General features: G+C 35.8%; 2 protein-coding genes and 1 pseudogene across 5 annotated transcripts; 2 read left to right on the plus strand and 1 right to left on the minus strand.

Annotated features, from left to right (window-relative positions):
• Positions 1-507: 507 nt before the first annotated feature.
• LOC116146862 lies at positions 508-1,438 on the plus strand (annotated as a pseudogene).
• A 380-nt stretch (positions 1,439-1,818) lies between these two features.
• Positions 1,819-7,375, minus strand: LOC116146733 (fumarate hydratase 1, mitochondrial). The gene is made up of 18 exons (XM_031432156.1): positions 7,116-7,375; positions 6,851-7,026; positions 6,590-6,707; positions 6,216-6,365; positions 5,764-5,874; positions 5,490-5,573; positions 4,734-4,832; positions 4,552-4,602; positions 4,403-4,452; positions 3,956-4,037; positions 3,729-3,823; positions 3,590-3,656; positions 3,439-3,489; positions 3,119-3,214; positions 2,605-2,703; positions 2,493-2,522; positions 2,336-2,401; positions 1,819-2,217 (listed from the first exon to the last, which is right to left on the minus strand). The coding sequence occupies exons 2-18, from the start codon at positions 7,006-7,008 to the stop codon at positions 2,131-2,133; spliced, it is 1,494 nt and encodes a 497-aa protein (XP_031288016.1). The 5' UTR covers positions 7,009-7,026; positions 7,116-7,375; the 3' UTR covers positions 1,819-2,130.
• A 1,698-nt stretch (positions 7,376-9,073) lies between these two features.
• Positions 9,074-12,690, plus strand: LOC116146732 (probable polygalacturonase). 4 transcript variants are annotated; one of them, XM_031432152.1, is made up of 7 exons: positions 9,074-9,091; positions 9,306-9,466; positions 10,363-10,680; positions 10,885-11,005; positions 11,120-11,294; positions 11,435-11,505; positions 11,606-12,344. In XM_031432152.1, exons 2-7 carry the CDS (start codon positions 9,455-9,457, stop codon positions 12,277-12,279), a joined length of 1,371 nt encoding a protein of 456 aa, XP_031288012.1. In that variant the 5' UTR covers positions 9,074-9,091; positions 9,306-9,454; the 3' UTR covers positions 12,280-12,344. The 4 variants fall into 4 exon arrangements, with proteins under 4 accessions (XP_031288012.1, XP_031288011.1, XP_031288013.1 ...); XM_031432151.1 differs by lacking the exon at positions 9,074-9,091 and adding an exon at positions 12,494-12,690 and having other exon boundaries at positions 9,182-9,466; positions 11,606-12,306; XM_031432153.1 differs by lacking the exon at positions 9,074-9,091 and adding an exon at positions 9,592-9,801 and having other exon boundaries at positions 9,182-9,470.
• Positions 12,691-12,996: the final 306 nt, after the last annotated feature.

Here is a 12,996-nt window from a genome sequence, read left to right on the forward strand (position 1 = left end):
AGAAACACTATAATTAATATCAACATTTTGAATTAAATATATTTGACAATATATATCCACTTTAGCAAATTGGATTAAATAATATATGTAAATGTGTAATAATGAAAAAAATTACTATTATTAATTCTTTTATCCAGTATATCAAAATATACATGCAATAAAATATTGCTTTTTCACATAAAATTTATATGCAATTAAAATAAAATAGTATTCATTAATGGAATATTAAATTCTCAAAAAATACCTGCAATAAAATATTGTTTTTTTCACATAAAATCAATATGCAATTAATGTTAAATATTATTCATTAATGGAACATTAAATAATTTCAAAATGAAATTCATAACTAAATAAACAAGATCCAAAAGATAAATAATATGTCCAAATCCAATTTCAAAAGCAACCCGGCTTAAACTAGTACAGTGTATATAAACGAGGGATGGCAAAAAATTAGCATAATTTGTCAAAACCGTCATCCATGATATATGCATTTATATATCTTCGGAAATGGTAAGATCTTTGTCAATAGCTTGTATTGTATTCTCACGTCGGCAAGTCAATAAAAACAGGGAAAATATGGCGTGCAATGCAAGGACTCGCGAATGAAATGTCATCTCACAGTTGCTGATGGAAAGAAGGATGGAGACTCTTGTCTTAATTAAACAAATCATCCTCAATAATGATATTTAGTTCAATACTATTGATTAGGATAGAACCTCCATAAACAATTTCTTCTCTTCAATCAGTAGTTCCCCTTCTCCCCTCCAAGGACCAACAGTTTGAACATGGTGGAAAACGATCTCTTCATACAAGGAGAAGGCTGGGAACCCAGTTCCCGCCACTGTTAGGCTTGTGAAACAACTTGGTGACATATATACTCTTTAGGAAAGAACCTCAAGCGTATACAAATAGCTAACTATGTCAAAAACAAGATAGCCAGCAAGTCATTACCATTAGATTCGAGTGGTGTATACTTGGTTCTGACTGCGAAAGATGTGAGTGCATGTAGAGCGATTTTGCATGGGGGCGTGTGGTTTTCATGATAGCATCATAGTGCCTGCAAAGGGTATAATAGTTTATGCACATGTAGCAGACCCCTCGGTGCAGTGTCCTGGTCTTTGTGCATGGGCTTATGTTGGCAGGCCCTTGTGGCACCTAATGGTGTTGGGGCCGATGGGATGATTATAACATCGCCACTATTCTTGCAGGAGCTGCTACTAATCCTTTCAAGACAGGTTAATTTCAAGGAGATGCATTGGCACCTCGGGAGGCTGTTACAGCATGTCCAGGGATATTTGGTGGTGGAGCTTATCCAGGGTATCCCGGAAACCTGAAAGTGGATAAAATGAGTAAAGCACGTTTTAACGCTTATGGTCAAACAATTGGCAGCAAATTTATATGGGATCCAGTCAGCTTCAACTGTAAAGTTATTGCTTGAATTTTAAAATCCGCGGTACAACGCTGTAGTGTACCCCGAAACCGAAAGTTTACATATACATAAGCAGCTTCTCCTCATTAAAAATTGCAAAACTTAATAACCGCGTGCTGTATTAGTATCATTTTTCTTCTCGACAAAATATATAAATAGTGCATTGATGCAACACATTAAAGTCAAGAAAGTAATAAAAAAAGATCTTGTATTTGAGTGATTGTCGTTGGCTAAAGCTATCTCACTTGGGTAATCTTAATTTAATTCAAGCAGAATCTGGTATACAAAATTACAAACTAACAATACATTAGCATAAAAATAGGATATACAAAATGCCATTAATAATGTCATCAATTGCTCGACAGAACTTGTAAATTGCTTTCATCATATTATAATCAAAATTAGTCGGATTAATTCTCTTGTATGTAACTTTCTTTAGTACACCTCAACGGCTCAACACAAAGTGAGGGTGGCTTTCCCCTTATTTGCCAACTATTTCCTACATTGTCACGAAGTAAATATCAAAAATAGACACGAGGCTATTGGAAAGCCAAAGGAACATTGTTTTTAATTAATAAAAATGAAATCATCGTTGGATTTCTAACAATTGACTCGATTAGAAGGGAGGCAAATGGTGCAAAAATAGAACATCTTCAAAACCGATGTTAAAGCCAGAACCAAAATTCTCACGAGCTTGTCAGTCAGTCAGATGGGCCAATCATTTTCTCGGGCACCACAAGATTATCAAATTCTTCACACGTGAGTACTCCAAGTTTCAAGGCAGCATCCTGCAAAATTTGATTTGTTTTATTTCGATAGTTTAAAATAAGGATTGGTGCACATTACAGGAGTCTACAAAAATAAAAATGAAAACGCTCAAAGACACAAAAACAAGATGATTATCACCTTCAGTGTAGTTCCCTCCTTGTGGGCCTTCTTGGCAACTGCAGCAGCATTGTCATAACCAATTTTCTGGAGAGAATTAACAAAAATAAGTAACTTATAATTCAAAGTAAAGGAAACCGGAGAGAATGAAGATATGAAAACAGGTTTAACAACTTACAGGATTCAAGGATGTGACGAGCATCAATGACTGCATAAGAAAATTTGATCAGGGATCTATAATATGGCATAACAAAGTTTATAGATGCTGAATGTGGATTTAACTGACTGACCTCATGAAGTAATTTTGCTATCCTTTCCCTATTAGCTTGAATTCCTCTTACACAGTTCTTCTCAAAGGAAGCAGATGCGTCGCCCAGCAATCTCACTGACTGTTAGGAACAAACCAAAAATGTTAGTTCGGTGAAGAAGTACATGCCTTCTAAAATATGGAAGACCCACACAACATCATAATATCAGATGTTCTTGTACATTCCAATTGGCACCCTCCTACCATAAGATTTTAACATTACATTGCACACATCTGAGGATGCCAGTTGAGAAGGAAGTCACAACATATCATAACTTCCCACAATTTTCAAACAGAATATTTAAGTGGATTTGTCACTAAAATTTGATTTAGTTCAAATTCCTGAATTTCTATGAAATTTTGTCAACAAACAAGTTAGATTTTTTTTTTTTTATCAGTTTATGTAATTTTCTTCAAATTCTACAAATCTTATAAACAAATTTTCTCCATTTCATTTTTTGAAAGAATATTAGCAATACAACAACAAAAGAACATACATGTAGGAGACCACTAGCAATCATTGGCTTGAATACATTTAGCTCAAAGTGGCCATTCGATCCACCCACTGTGATGCCCACATGGTTCCCCATAACCTGCAAGATGAGAAAAAGATATTGACTGATAGTAAATAAAGGTTCAAAAAGGATACCTATTGTATCATATCAATTAAAGACTATTCCATACATAATCTCATGACTAGATAGTAGAGTAAGAAATTTAAATATTGATACTCAAGTATGTAAGTAACTGCCAGAAACTATACATTACAGTTGATCATATCATTTAAATGAATCAAAATCAGATGCAGACAGTTTACCTGAGCGCAGACCATTGTGAGTGCTTCACATTGAGTCGGATTGACTTTTCCCTGAAACAAAAGTTTAGTCCAATCAAATTTTGATAGACTAAGCTACTGCACATGAAAAAAATTTGGTCACAAAAAAGTTGTATGGAGAATGAGGATTTACAGGCATGATACTGCTGCCTGGCTCATTTTCAAGAAGAATGAGTTCACCAAGGCCGCAACGGGGACCACTGAAACCAGTTAGAAAACCATTAAAATCAAGCAAATAAACCGACAAAAAAATTTCCAAATGCTACACAAACCTTCCTAATAAGCGTATGTCATTGGCGATTTTCATTAGAGAAGTAGCAATTGTGTTGAGGGCTCCACTGGTTTCAACAAAAGCATCGTGTGCAGCCTAGACGTTTTGACATATTTAAGAATGTGAAACTGCTTTGGTAGATATACTATATATGGCAAGAAATAAGCTAACAATTCAACCCGAAAAGAAAGAGAAGAAAAAGCATAGTTAAAGGAATTACAAACTTACCAAAGCTTCAAACTTGTTTTCTGCTGTGACAAAAGGCAAGTCTGTTTCCTCAGCTACTGCAGCAGCAATCTTTACATCAAACCTATAACAATATTTAAAAGATTGAGCAATGCTGAAGTAAGCAATAAGCAAACAACAGCAACACAAGAAGTTGACAAGGGCAACAGTCAGTTGAGGTCATGAACTTTTCATGTAGACCAGACTACATTGCATCTACCTGAAGCAGGCCTCTATCTGACCATGCTCCCTGACTCTACTCAGAAATCAGCACTACAATTGTTCATGCAGCAATTAATTGATGCTTATTAAGTTTTCCAGGAGGCATGTGACATCAATCTTATCCAGACAATACCATCAAACTTATAACAATAAATTTGTTCACAGATATAAATGAAGGAACATATCTTGTCTAATCATATCACAAACATTCAAAGAAGCAATCCATACCCTTTCTTTGTGTTCAATCCAGTTCCTACAGCAGTGCCACCCTGTGCAAGCTGCTCATATGAAATCTCAACTCTGTCAGAACTTGAAAGTAGAAGGGGTGGCAGGAGTTCAAGAGAGAGGATGCTTTTATTAAAAGATATTTTGCCTACCTGATACATGCGAGGCAGAGTGCACATGACTCGGTCAATGCCATACTTCACCTGAATACAAGTCAGAAACAAATCATAGTTTAGCTCCTGCAATAATGTCAAGCTTGTCCTATACTCATTTCAATCAAGATAAATGAACCTCATTAGTAAATCAAAACAAGTGCAGCGGGAAGAATGAATACTTGTGTAGTATAGCCACTAAATTCTTGCCCAAGAGTCAAAGGTGTTGCATCTTGAGTGTGAGTGCGCCCAATTTTGACAATATCCTTAAATTCAACGGACTGATAAATTACCAAAAAAAAAAAAAAAATTAATTAATAATTAGCAACAGCAGTACTACTATATATGTAAAGGCATGGACATGTGATCCAAACACCAAATACAATGTAGAAGTTATGACATGAAACATTAAAGCATGACATATGAACAAACAAGCAAAACACAACACACAGAGCTGCCACGTGGACAAACTGAAGAATCACAAGGCTTCTCAAAGCAAACACTTGATGATAGAGGCAATGGGAATCAAAAGTGAGTTGCTGTAAATAAATCAAAGAAATGCGTGCCAAAGAAGGCTCAGACCTGCATAAACCAAAGTTGTTATTGAACAACTAACTTAAGATATTACAAAAGTAAAAGTAGATCAGCAAGCATATAACAGAACCAAGACAGAATCCATCCTTCACATAGCACCCAGACGGTTTAAGACCTCCTAAACTTGCCAAGCTCGATAAGCATATTACATCTAAATGCAACAAGGACATGCAGGTCGCATGCAATACATGTATCTCAAAAAGCTTGATTTACATGTGCAACATAGCATAAAGGGGCTTCAAATAAGACAGTTAATATACATACATGACATATTGCAACAGCAAAAATGGAATTAAGCCATCATGCAACTGTTTGCTCTTAAAAGATGGAAGAAAAAACCAAACCTTTGAATGCAGTGAATTATGCAAGGTACTCAAATTTGGAATTAGTCTTGAATTTATTTCCATTGCCGCTGCAATATGCATTACCTGAGAAAAAAAAGCTTCCAAAAAACTAATTAAAAGAACCATAAGCAACCAGTTTTTTCAACAAAGAAAATGGGCATAACAAGAGAACAATTCAAGCAAATGGCTAGCTAGGAATTACAGCAGTTGCCAAGTCAAATAGAAGAAATGAATGAATGCAATGTAAATTGCTGGAAGTTGAAATGTAACTTACAGTTGGGAATGTGTCATTAGAAGACTGAGATCTGTTAACATGGTCATTTGGGTGCACAAACTTTTCACCACGCTTATGCCCAAGGATTTCAGCTGCTCTATTAGCAATAACCTGGAAGAAAATTCAGACTTTTATCACAATCAAACAGTAGAAGTCATACACTTTATCTCTCAATATTTCAGTAAGCAATAGAAAGCATAATCATTAAAAAAAAATAGTGAAGTATATACGGTCACCACCATTAGTTGGCACACAAGCTTTCAAGAGGACAAGTTCAATTAGGACTGCAATTTTATTGATATATAACACCTCACAAGTTGCTTCAAACATTTGAATCATGAAAGAGTGAGTCAACATTTATGAAATACAGAAACAGATGCTACAGTACACAAACGAAAGCAAGACTCCAAAACCAAATAAAGAACATGTGAGCCCACAAAACAGGAACTGACCTCATTGGCATTCATGTTACTTTGAGTGCCACTACCAGTTTGCCATACGACAAGTGGAAAATGATCAGTTAACTTCCCCTCAGCTACTTCTTGTGCGGCTTGCATGATTGCTTTTCCTATCGCCGGCTCAAGACCATACTCCATATTTACCTGCAACATAATACATAATGTACTTATTACCGAGGCCAAGAATAACAACTCAACAAATTCTCTTACAGAAATAAACATAAAAGATAATTATAATACATCAAAATTAAACTGTCCACCATCTAACCCAAGTTTCAAGTCTGTTACATCACCCGTAAATATTAAATAAACCCAAATCTTTTTTATTAAAACCAAATATATATGTATAAGTAACTAAAATATCCTACCTTGGCAGCACATTTCTTGAGGATGCCAAAGGCACGAACAATAGGTTCGGGCATTCGCTCACGCGGGCCGCCAATATCAAAATTCTGCAATGACCTTTGAGTTTGTGCCCCCCAAAGCCTGAAACATAAAACACGAAACAATAAATATATTTTTATTGCAAAATACAAAAAGCTTTGCTTTCCAGAACTGAAAAGTATGCCAAATAAGTTATAAAGAAAAGACATAAAGGATAATAATAGCTTTAGAACAAAAAGACGAACTTATCGGAGGGAACTAAGATAGGGCCAAAAGTGTCCCTTTCTTCCCTAAACGCGGTCGAATAAGATCTCCAACAACTGCCATAACGCAACGCCCCTACCAATTGCGAAGTCGTTAATCCGCCACCAGAGACTCGCCGCGATATAATATAAAGTGCCATATCTTGCTCTACTTAGTACTGCCCAAACCAGAATACCACAATTCAGAACCGTAACGCACAACACGTAATAAAGTACACAATGACGCAGACAAAGAGAGAGATCAAACCGAAGAAGTGAGTGAGGTGAAATGAATTGCAGGAGATGGTGTAAATCCAGTAACCGAGGAGGTTGGTTAAGAAAATATGGATGCAGGGGATAGGATAGGATGTGCGCGCGAGGGTCAGAAAAGAAAAGTTAGGTCATCGATTTGGAATATTGAATTGAATAATATTTTGAGGGTTGGCTGATGGCTAGTGGTCTGCACATGACGCCATAATAGTGGGATGATTTTGGCTTTTTTATCTGGGTATTTAACAAAATCGGCCTCTGCCTGGCTGCGCTATGCTCAATGGTAAGTAGAGAGTCTAGAGAGTAGTCGTCATTCTTGTTACTTACTTTCAATACCCTCGTATTCAATTTTGTAATAAATAAAAAATAATATATTTTTATTCAATAGTTAATTTTGTAAGATCATTTCAACCGACATGTCGTTTAATCACTGTTTATCATATCCTTCGTGGGACTCCACCTCTTTGTCAGCGTTGAGGGCCATTACGAAGAACTTTGGGTAGCCCAACAAGTTACAACTAAGATATTGATTCGTACCCACCTCAAAGTACATGAATCAATATCTTAATCGGAACATGTTGGGCTATCCACGGTTCATGATAATGGGCCTCTAGTTTACAAAGTGATGGAAGCCAACAAATTTCATTTTTTCCAAGTCTGATCCACATGCAAAGCTATGATTGTTAAACAAATTTTGATGGGATTGGTTTATGGTTACGTCAGATTATTGATCGAGCTAATATCTTTCTTCTCATGATAAGTTTATTTCATATATACAACTCAATTTTAATTTATAGGTTTGTTGTTTTTAACATTGTCTTAAATACTTAAAATAGGTGTGTTAAGACCACTAAAAAAATGAAAAAAAAAATAATTTTTAAATATTTTATTTACAACAAATATATTAGTATTTGGTTACTCTTCCGAGCATTTACTAAATTTTGACATGCTATAAGTTCAATATTTATATGAACTAATATGACGTGTCTTAAATATTTATATAATTTAACTTTGTAAGCAAGTGTAGATATCAAACATAATAAGAAACTAAAATTATGAAAAATAAGTAAGAAAATAGCCGATTCAGTCTAAGGCTTTCTTTAAGGAGTAATGCTAACTCTAAGTCCTTCATAGCTGCCAGTAGCATGTGACAATCAGCGTACTAGTGTAATACATGTTCATCTCAACCGGATCCAGCCAACATGGTCCACCCTCAAATTTTTTTTTTTTAAATACTAATATATATAATTTTTAGATTTTGATCCACTCTAACAAAAATATTAATATATAATTAGTTTTAATTTTAACTCACCCTAAAAAAAAAATTATAATCCGCTATGAATTCTCAACCGTTCACATATTGCCAATATACACGTTACACATAAAGTTTGGCCATTTGTGTGCCCAGTCGTTTTAAATGGATTTGTCAGTCCACACATGGAGCAGCACTCGTTTCCGTTAACTGCTAAAATATTATTATGTATGACAGCTGGCCTTTGCTTCCTCATGTGCGGTGCGGCGGGGGCTGGTTCTTGTTATTATCATCTTATAATGAAGGTTTTTTCGTCATTAACCGATGTCATCAGAGCAACTGCTGATCAATATGGAAAGACTGTACACTAGAAAAGGGTAGAATTGTCAATCTAGCATAGCCCCGTACTGATACAGAATAGATCCATTAAAGAATGACTCGTAAAGAAGAGGTGAGTGGGTCCAACAAAGAGGCCAAGAAAGAGAAGAGTTATGATCTGGCAAAGTAAGTGACGCCAGCCTGGCAATATTTTAGCATAATTCATCATGGGTCCCAAGACCCCACATGCACCCCAACTTGCTACTCCTGCGGTCCGGCCACACATGATCTCTTCACCTTCCATGCTTTAAATTCTTTGTTTTTGCACACATTAATTCTTCATTACAAACTCAAAGCTATTTCATATTGCCCTTTTTGAGCTAATCATATGTCGGCACGACAAGGTTCAGATTTGATATTTGTAATTATTTTTAAATGGTTATTTAAGGCTCTGCTTAATGTAATAATAACATAATACATCACCACTTTCCAACTTGAAGTGGTGCGGTGTGGTACTGTGATTTTATATATATGGCATAAGCAAAGAATTAGCTTTTCTTTTTTTTTTTGGCTGTTGTTTTCACTTGCCATCTCGTTTGTTTTCTTGTGTTATGTTAGCTTGTTGGCACTATACACACAAAGCTTCTTTCACCTTGGTCTTCTTGACTTCTTCTCTCATTCTTCTTCAGTTCATACTACTGTTCATTTCCTAAACTAAGTTTCGTATCTGATCCTTTCGCTGCCGTTGGAGGAAGTTGTAGAGACTCATGAAGACGCTAGTAAGTACGTTGGTTTATTTTTTAACGTTTGATTCATTAGTTTTCATAAATGAAACGGGTTTTCAATTTTCCCGATTAATTCTCCAAATTTTTGAGGTGAGTTTTTTTTTTTTTTAAAATAAAAGGAACCAGTAGAGTGGAGATTTCGTGTAAGCAGTGATCTTGTTGAAGTCATGTTTGATATCCAAGGAATCTGAAGCGCTTTGGATACTCTGCTTCTAAGTTGAGTTTTGAAGTGGAGTCTCCAGTTCTGTTGGTTAGCTGCCAGTTTTTGTTGTTGGTATCGGATTTATGGTCCAGTCGCTAACATTTGTTTCGTCAAATTCAGATTTATGGTATCAGTTTTTGTTCATTTGTTGTTGTTGTTTATCCACTTGTTTCCATTAAAGCATGTTATGTAATATCCCGCTTCTTCTAACACTATGAAAATATGCAATGTCATTGAAATTCAAGAAGTTTGGTTTGATCTCTTATAGTTTCTTCCGTCTTTTTTTTCTTAGCATTTCTTTCGGCATCGCTTGCGCTTCATTGAGCCTGTATAACACTCCTTTCACTTTTTTATTTCTCATTCACTTTGTTGGAATTCCCTCAAGTTTTAGCTTAATAGCACACATTTTGGGTTGTGTCCATTAGAATAACATGGTTATGGTGCCGAATAAAATTTTCTTTAACAGAGCAATCGTTTTTCCCTTTGTTTTCAATTTTCAAATCAAAAGACTCTTTTGAGTTAATTCATTCCGGTTATCTCTGCACTGGCTTTTCAACAGAGTACTGCAACTGAATTCAATGCTTTTATTCTTTCTTGTTCACACGATCTTTTTCTTTTTGTATTCTTGAATGTAGGTTTTGCAATTTGTAATGCACTTTTTTTTTTTTTTTGACCTTTTTCTTTTCAGGTGGTTTTGCTTTTGCTTCTAGCATTCAATGGGGCTGCGGAACAGAATGTGAAAGAAAGTGATGGACATTGTAAATATGCTAGGTCTTTGGAACCCAGACCACACAGTGTATCTATTTTAGAATTTGGTGCAGTGGGTGATGGCAAAACACTAAACACTGTTGCTTTCCAAAATGCAATCTTTTATCTCAAGTCTTTTGCCGATAAGGGTGGTGCTCAGCTGTATGTTCCATCGGGCAAGTGGCTTACTGGCAGCTTTAACCTTACTAGCTGCCTTACACTCTTCCTCGAAAGAGGTGCTGTTATTCTTGGATCCGAGGTGCGTACTTTCATTGTAACATTTTGTACTAAAGTTGGAAATATCCGGAAAAGAATTTAAGCTTAAAATATAATGTGGTCATAATAGAGACAATATGACGCATTCCATTTGCGGTGATTCTTGTTTTGTAACGAAGTTCCTTTTTGGACACATAAGGGACTTGAATTTTTGGACTTTCATGCTTAGCTTTTATAGCTTTAACAGGATTACTCGCACTGGGAAGTAGTTGAACCTCTCCCATCATATGGTCGAGGAATTGATCTGCCAGGTGGAAGATACCGTAGCTTGATCAATGGAAACAATTTAATTGACGTGGTGATAACAGGCATGGATATTTCAACTTTCGAGTTTCCTGATAATTTTGTCTTCTTTGTAGGCTTTTAATTAAAGTTCTGACATTGACATTTACATATATCCTACTTACAATCAACTGCACCAGGTGATAATGGAACTATTGATGGGCAGGGCTCTGTCTGGTGGGAGCTGTTCAATTCCGGTGAATTAAAACACAGCCGGCCGCATCTTGTGGAATTTATAGGTTCTAAGGATGTCACTGTTTCAAACTTAACTTTCTTGAACTCCCCTGCCTGGAACATTCATCCCGTATATTGCAGGTACTATTATCTTGTAAGTTCTCTTCGAGTTGGCTCATTTGTTCCACTTCAATTATTTCCAAATTATATCTAGTCTAATCTATGCAAGGTAGGGTTTGATTTCACGAATTGAAAATATACCTTGTGTGTACCTTATACAGTAATGTGCAAGTTCAAAACATAACAGCTTATGCCCCACCAGACTCCCCTTACACTTGTGGTGTAGTTCCAGGTTTGGTCAAAATGTCAATATCTTTTGAGTGAATTCACTGGTTATATAGTCTGTACCATGTCTATCACTTAAAAATTAGCAATTAAAAACCATTTTTCAGATTCGTCTGAGTATGTTTGCATTGAGAAGAGCAACATTAGCATGAGTTATGATGCAATAGCTCTGAAAAGTGGTTGGGATGAGTATGGAATTTCCTATGGCAAAGCTACCACAAAAGTCCACATCAGGGAAGTTCAGCTTCAGTCTTCTTCAGGTTCTTCCTTAGCATTTGGCAGTCAGATGTCCGGTGGCATCTCTGACATACTCGCGGAGAACATTCACTCACGTAACTCAGTTGTTGGCATCAATCTCAAGACAACTAGAGGCAGAGGTGGTTACATGAAAGACATTACTGTCTCCAATGTCGAAATGGAGAGTGTCCATATGGCACTTCGTTTTACAAGTGACTTCGGCTTGCATCCAGATGACAAATTTGATCCAAAAGCACTGCCAGTTGTTACTAGGATCACATTTAAGAATATGGTTGGCGCGAATATAGATGTTGCTGGGAATTTTTCGGGTATAGATGAATCTCATCTCACATCAATCTGTCTCTCAAATATTACTCTTTCTATCACTTCCAAATCTTCTGCCTCCTGGTATTGTTCCAATGTGATAGTTTCCTCAGAGGCAGTGTCTCCTGAACCATGTTCCAATCTTCATACTTCTTTTTCAAATTCATCCTCCGATTGCTTCGTTCAATTATACCCATTTACTCATGGTACATCTTTATGAGATCGCAATTATTTCATTCCTTTGTACATGGGAGAGTTAAAAGTTTTTCTTTAGTTACTCCAATTCACAATTTTTGTTTGTTTAAATAATTATATTTCTAGTCTTTCATCTTCAATTTCTTATTTCATTTTAATCATTCTCAATCTCCCCAAGCAATTCTTCCAAAGCGGTGCCACATCTATGATCATATGCTCGTGTANTCATTCCTTTGTACATGGGAGAGTTAAAAGTTTTTCTTTAGTTACTCCAATTCACAATTTTTGTTTGTTTAAATAATTATATATCTAGTCTTTCATCTTCAATTTCTTATTTCATTTTAATCATTCTCAATCTCCCCAAGCAATTCTTCCAAAGCGGTGCCACATCTATGATCATATGCTCGTGTACAGCTTCAATTGCTTGTTCAGTACAGCTCAGAATCATAATGCTTTCATTTTTTGGTCAATAAAAGTTCTGGTCTTATTATTTCACAATGTAAACTTGTGCAATAGATTGCTACCTGAGTTGGTCTACAATGTTTTGGCTTAGTCTTGTTAAAATAAAGAGATGCCTTTCCAAACACATAATAACTTTAAAACTTATGAGCCCTGCGGCACTAAAGAAAAAGGATGTAAAAAGAACAATCATCAGTCCCCTTTTTGTTTAATTCACAGAAATAGATTTTGACTCATTGTAATATCAGCTTTTTCTTTCGTTATGTTCCGTTTTAACTTGGTT

Source organism: Pistacia vera, unplaced genomic scaffold (genome assembly GCF_008641045.1).
Source record: "Pistacia vera cultivar Batoury unplaced genomic scaffold, PisVer_v2 Contig483, whole genome shotgun sequence".
NCBI lineage: Eukaryota > Viridiplantae > Streptophyta > Magnoliopsida > Sapindales > Anacardiaceae > Pistacia > Pistacia vera.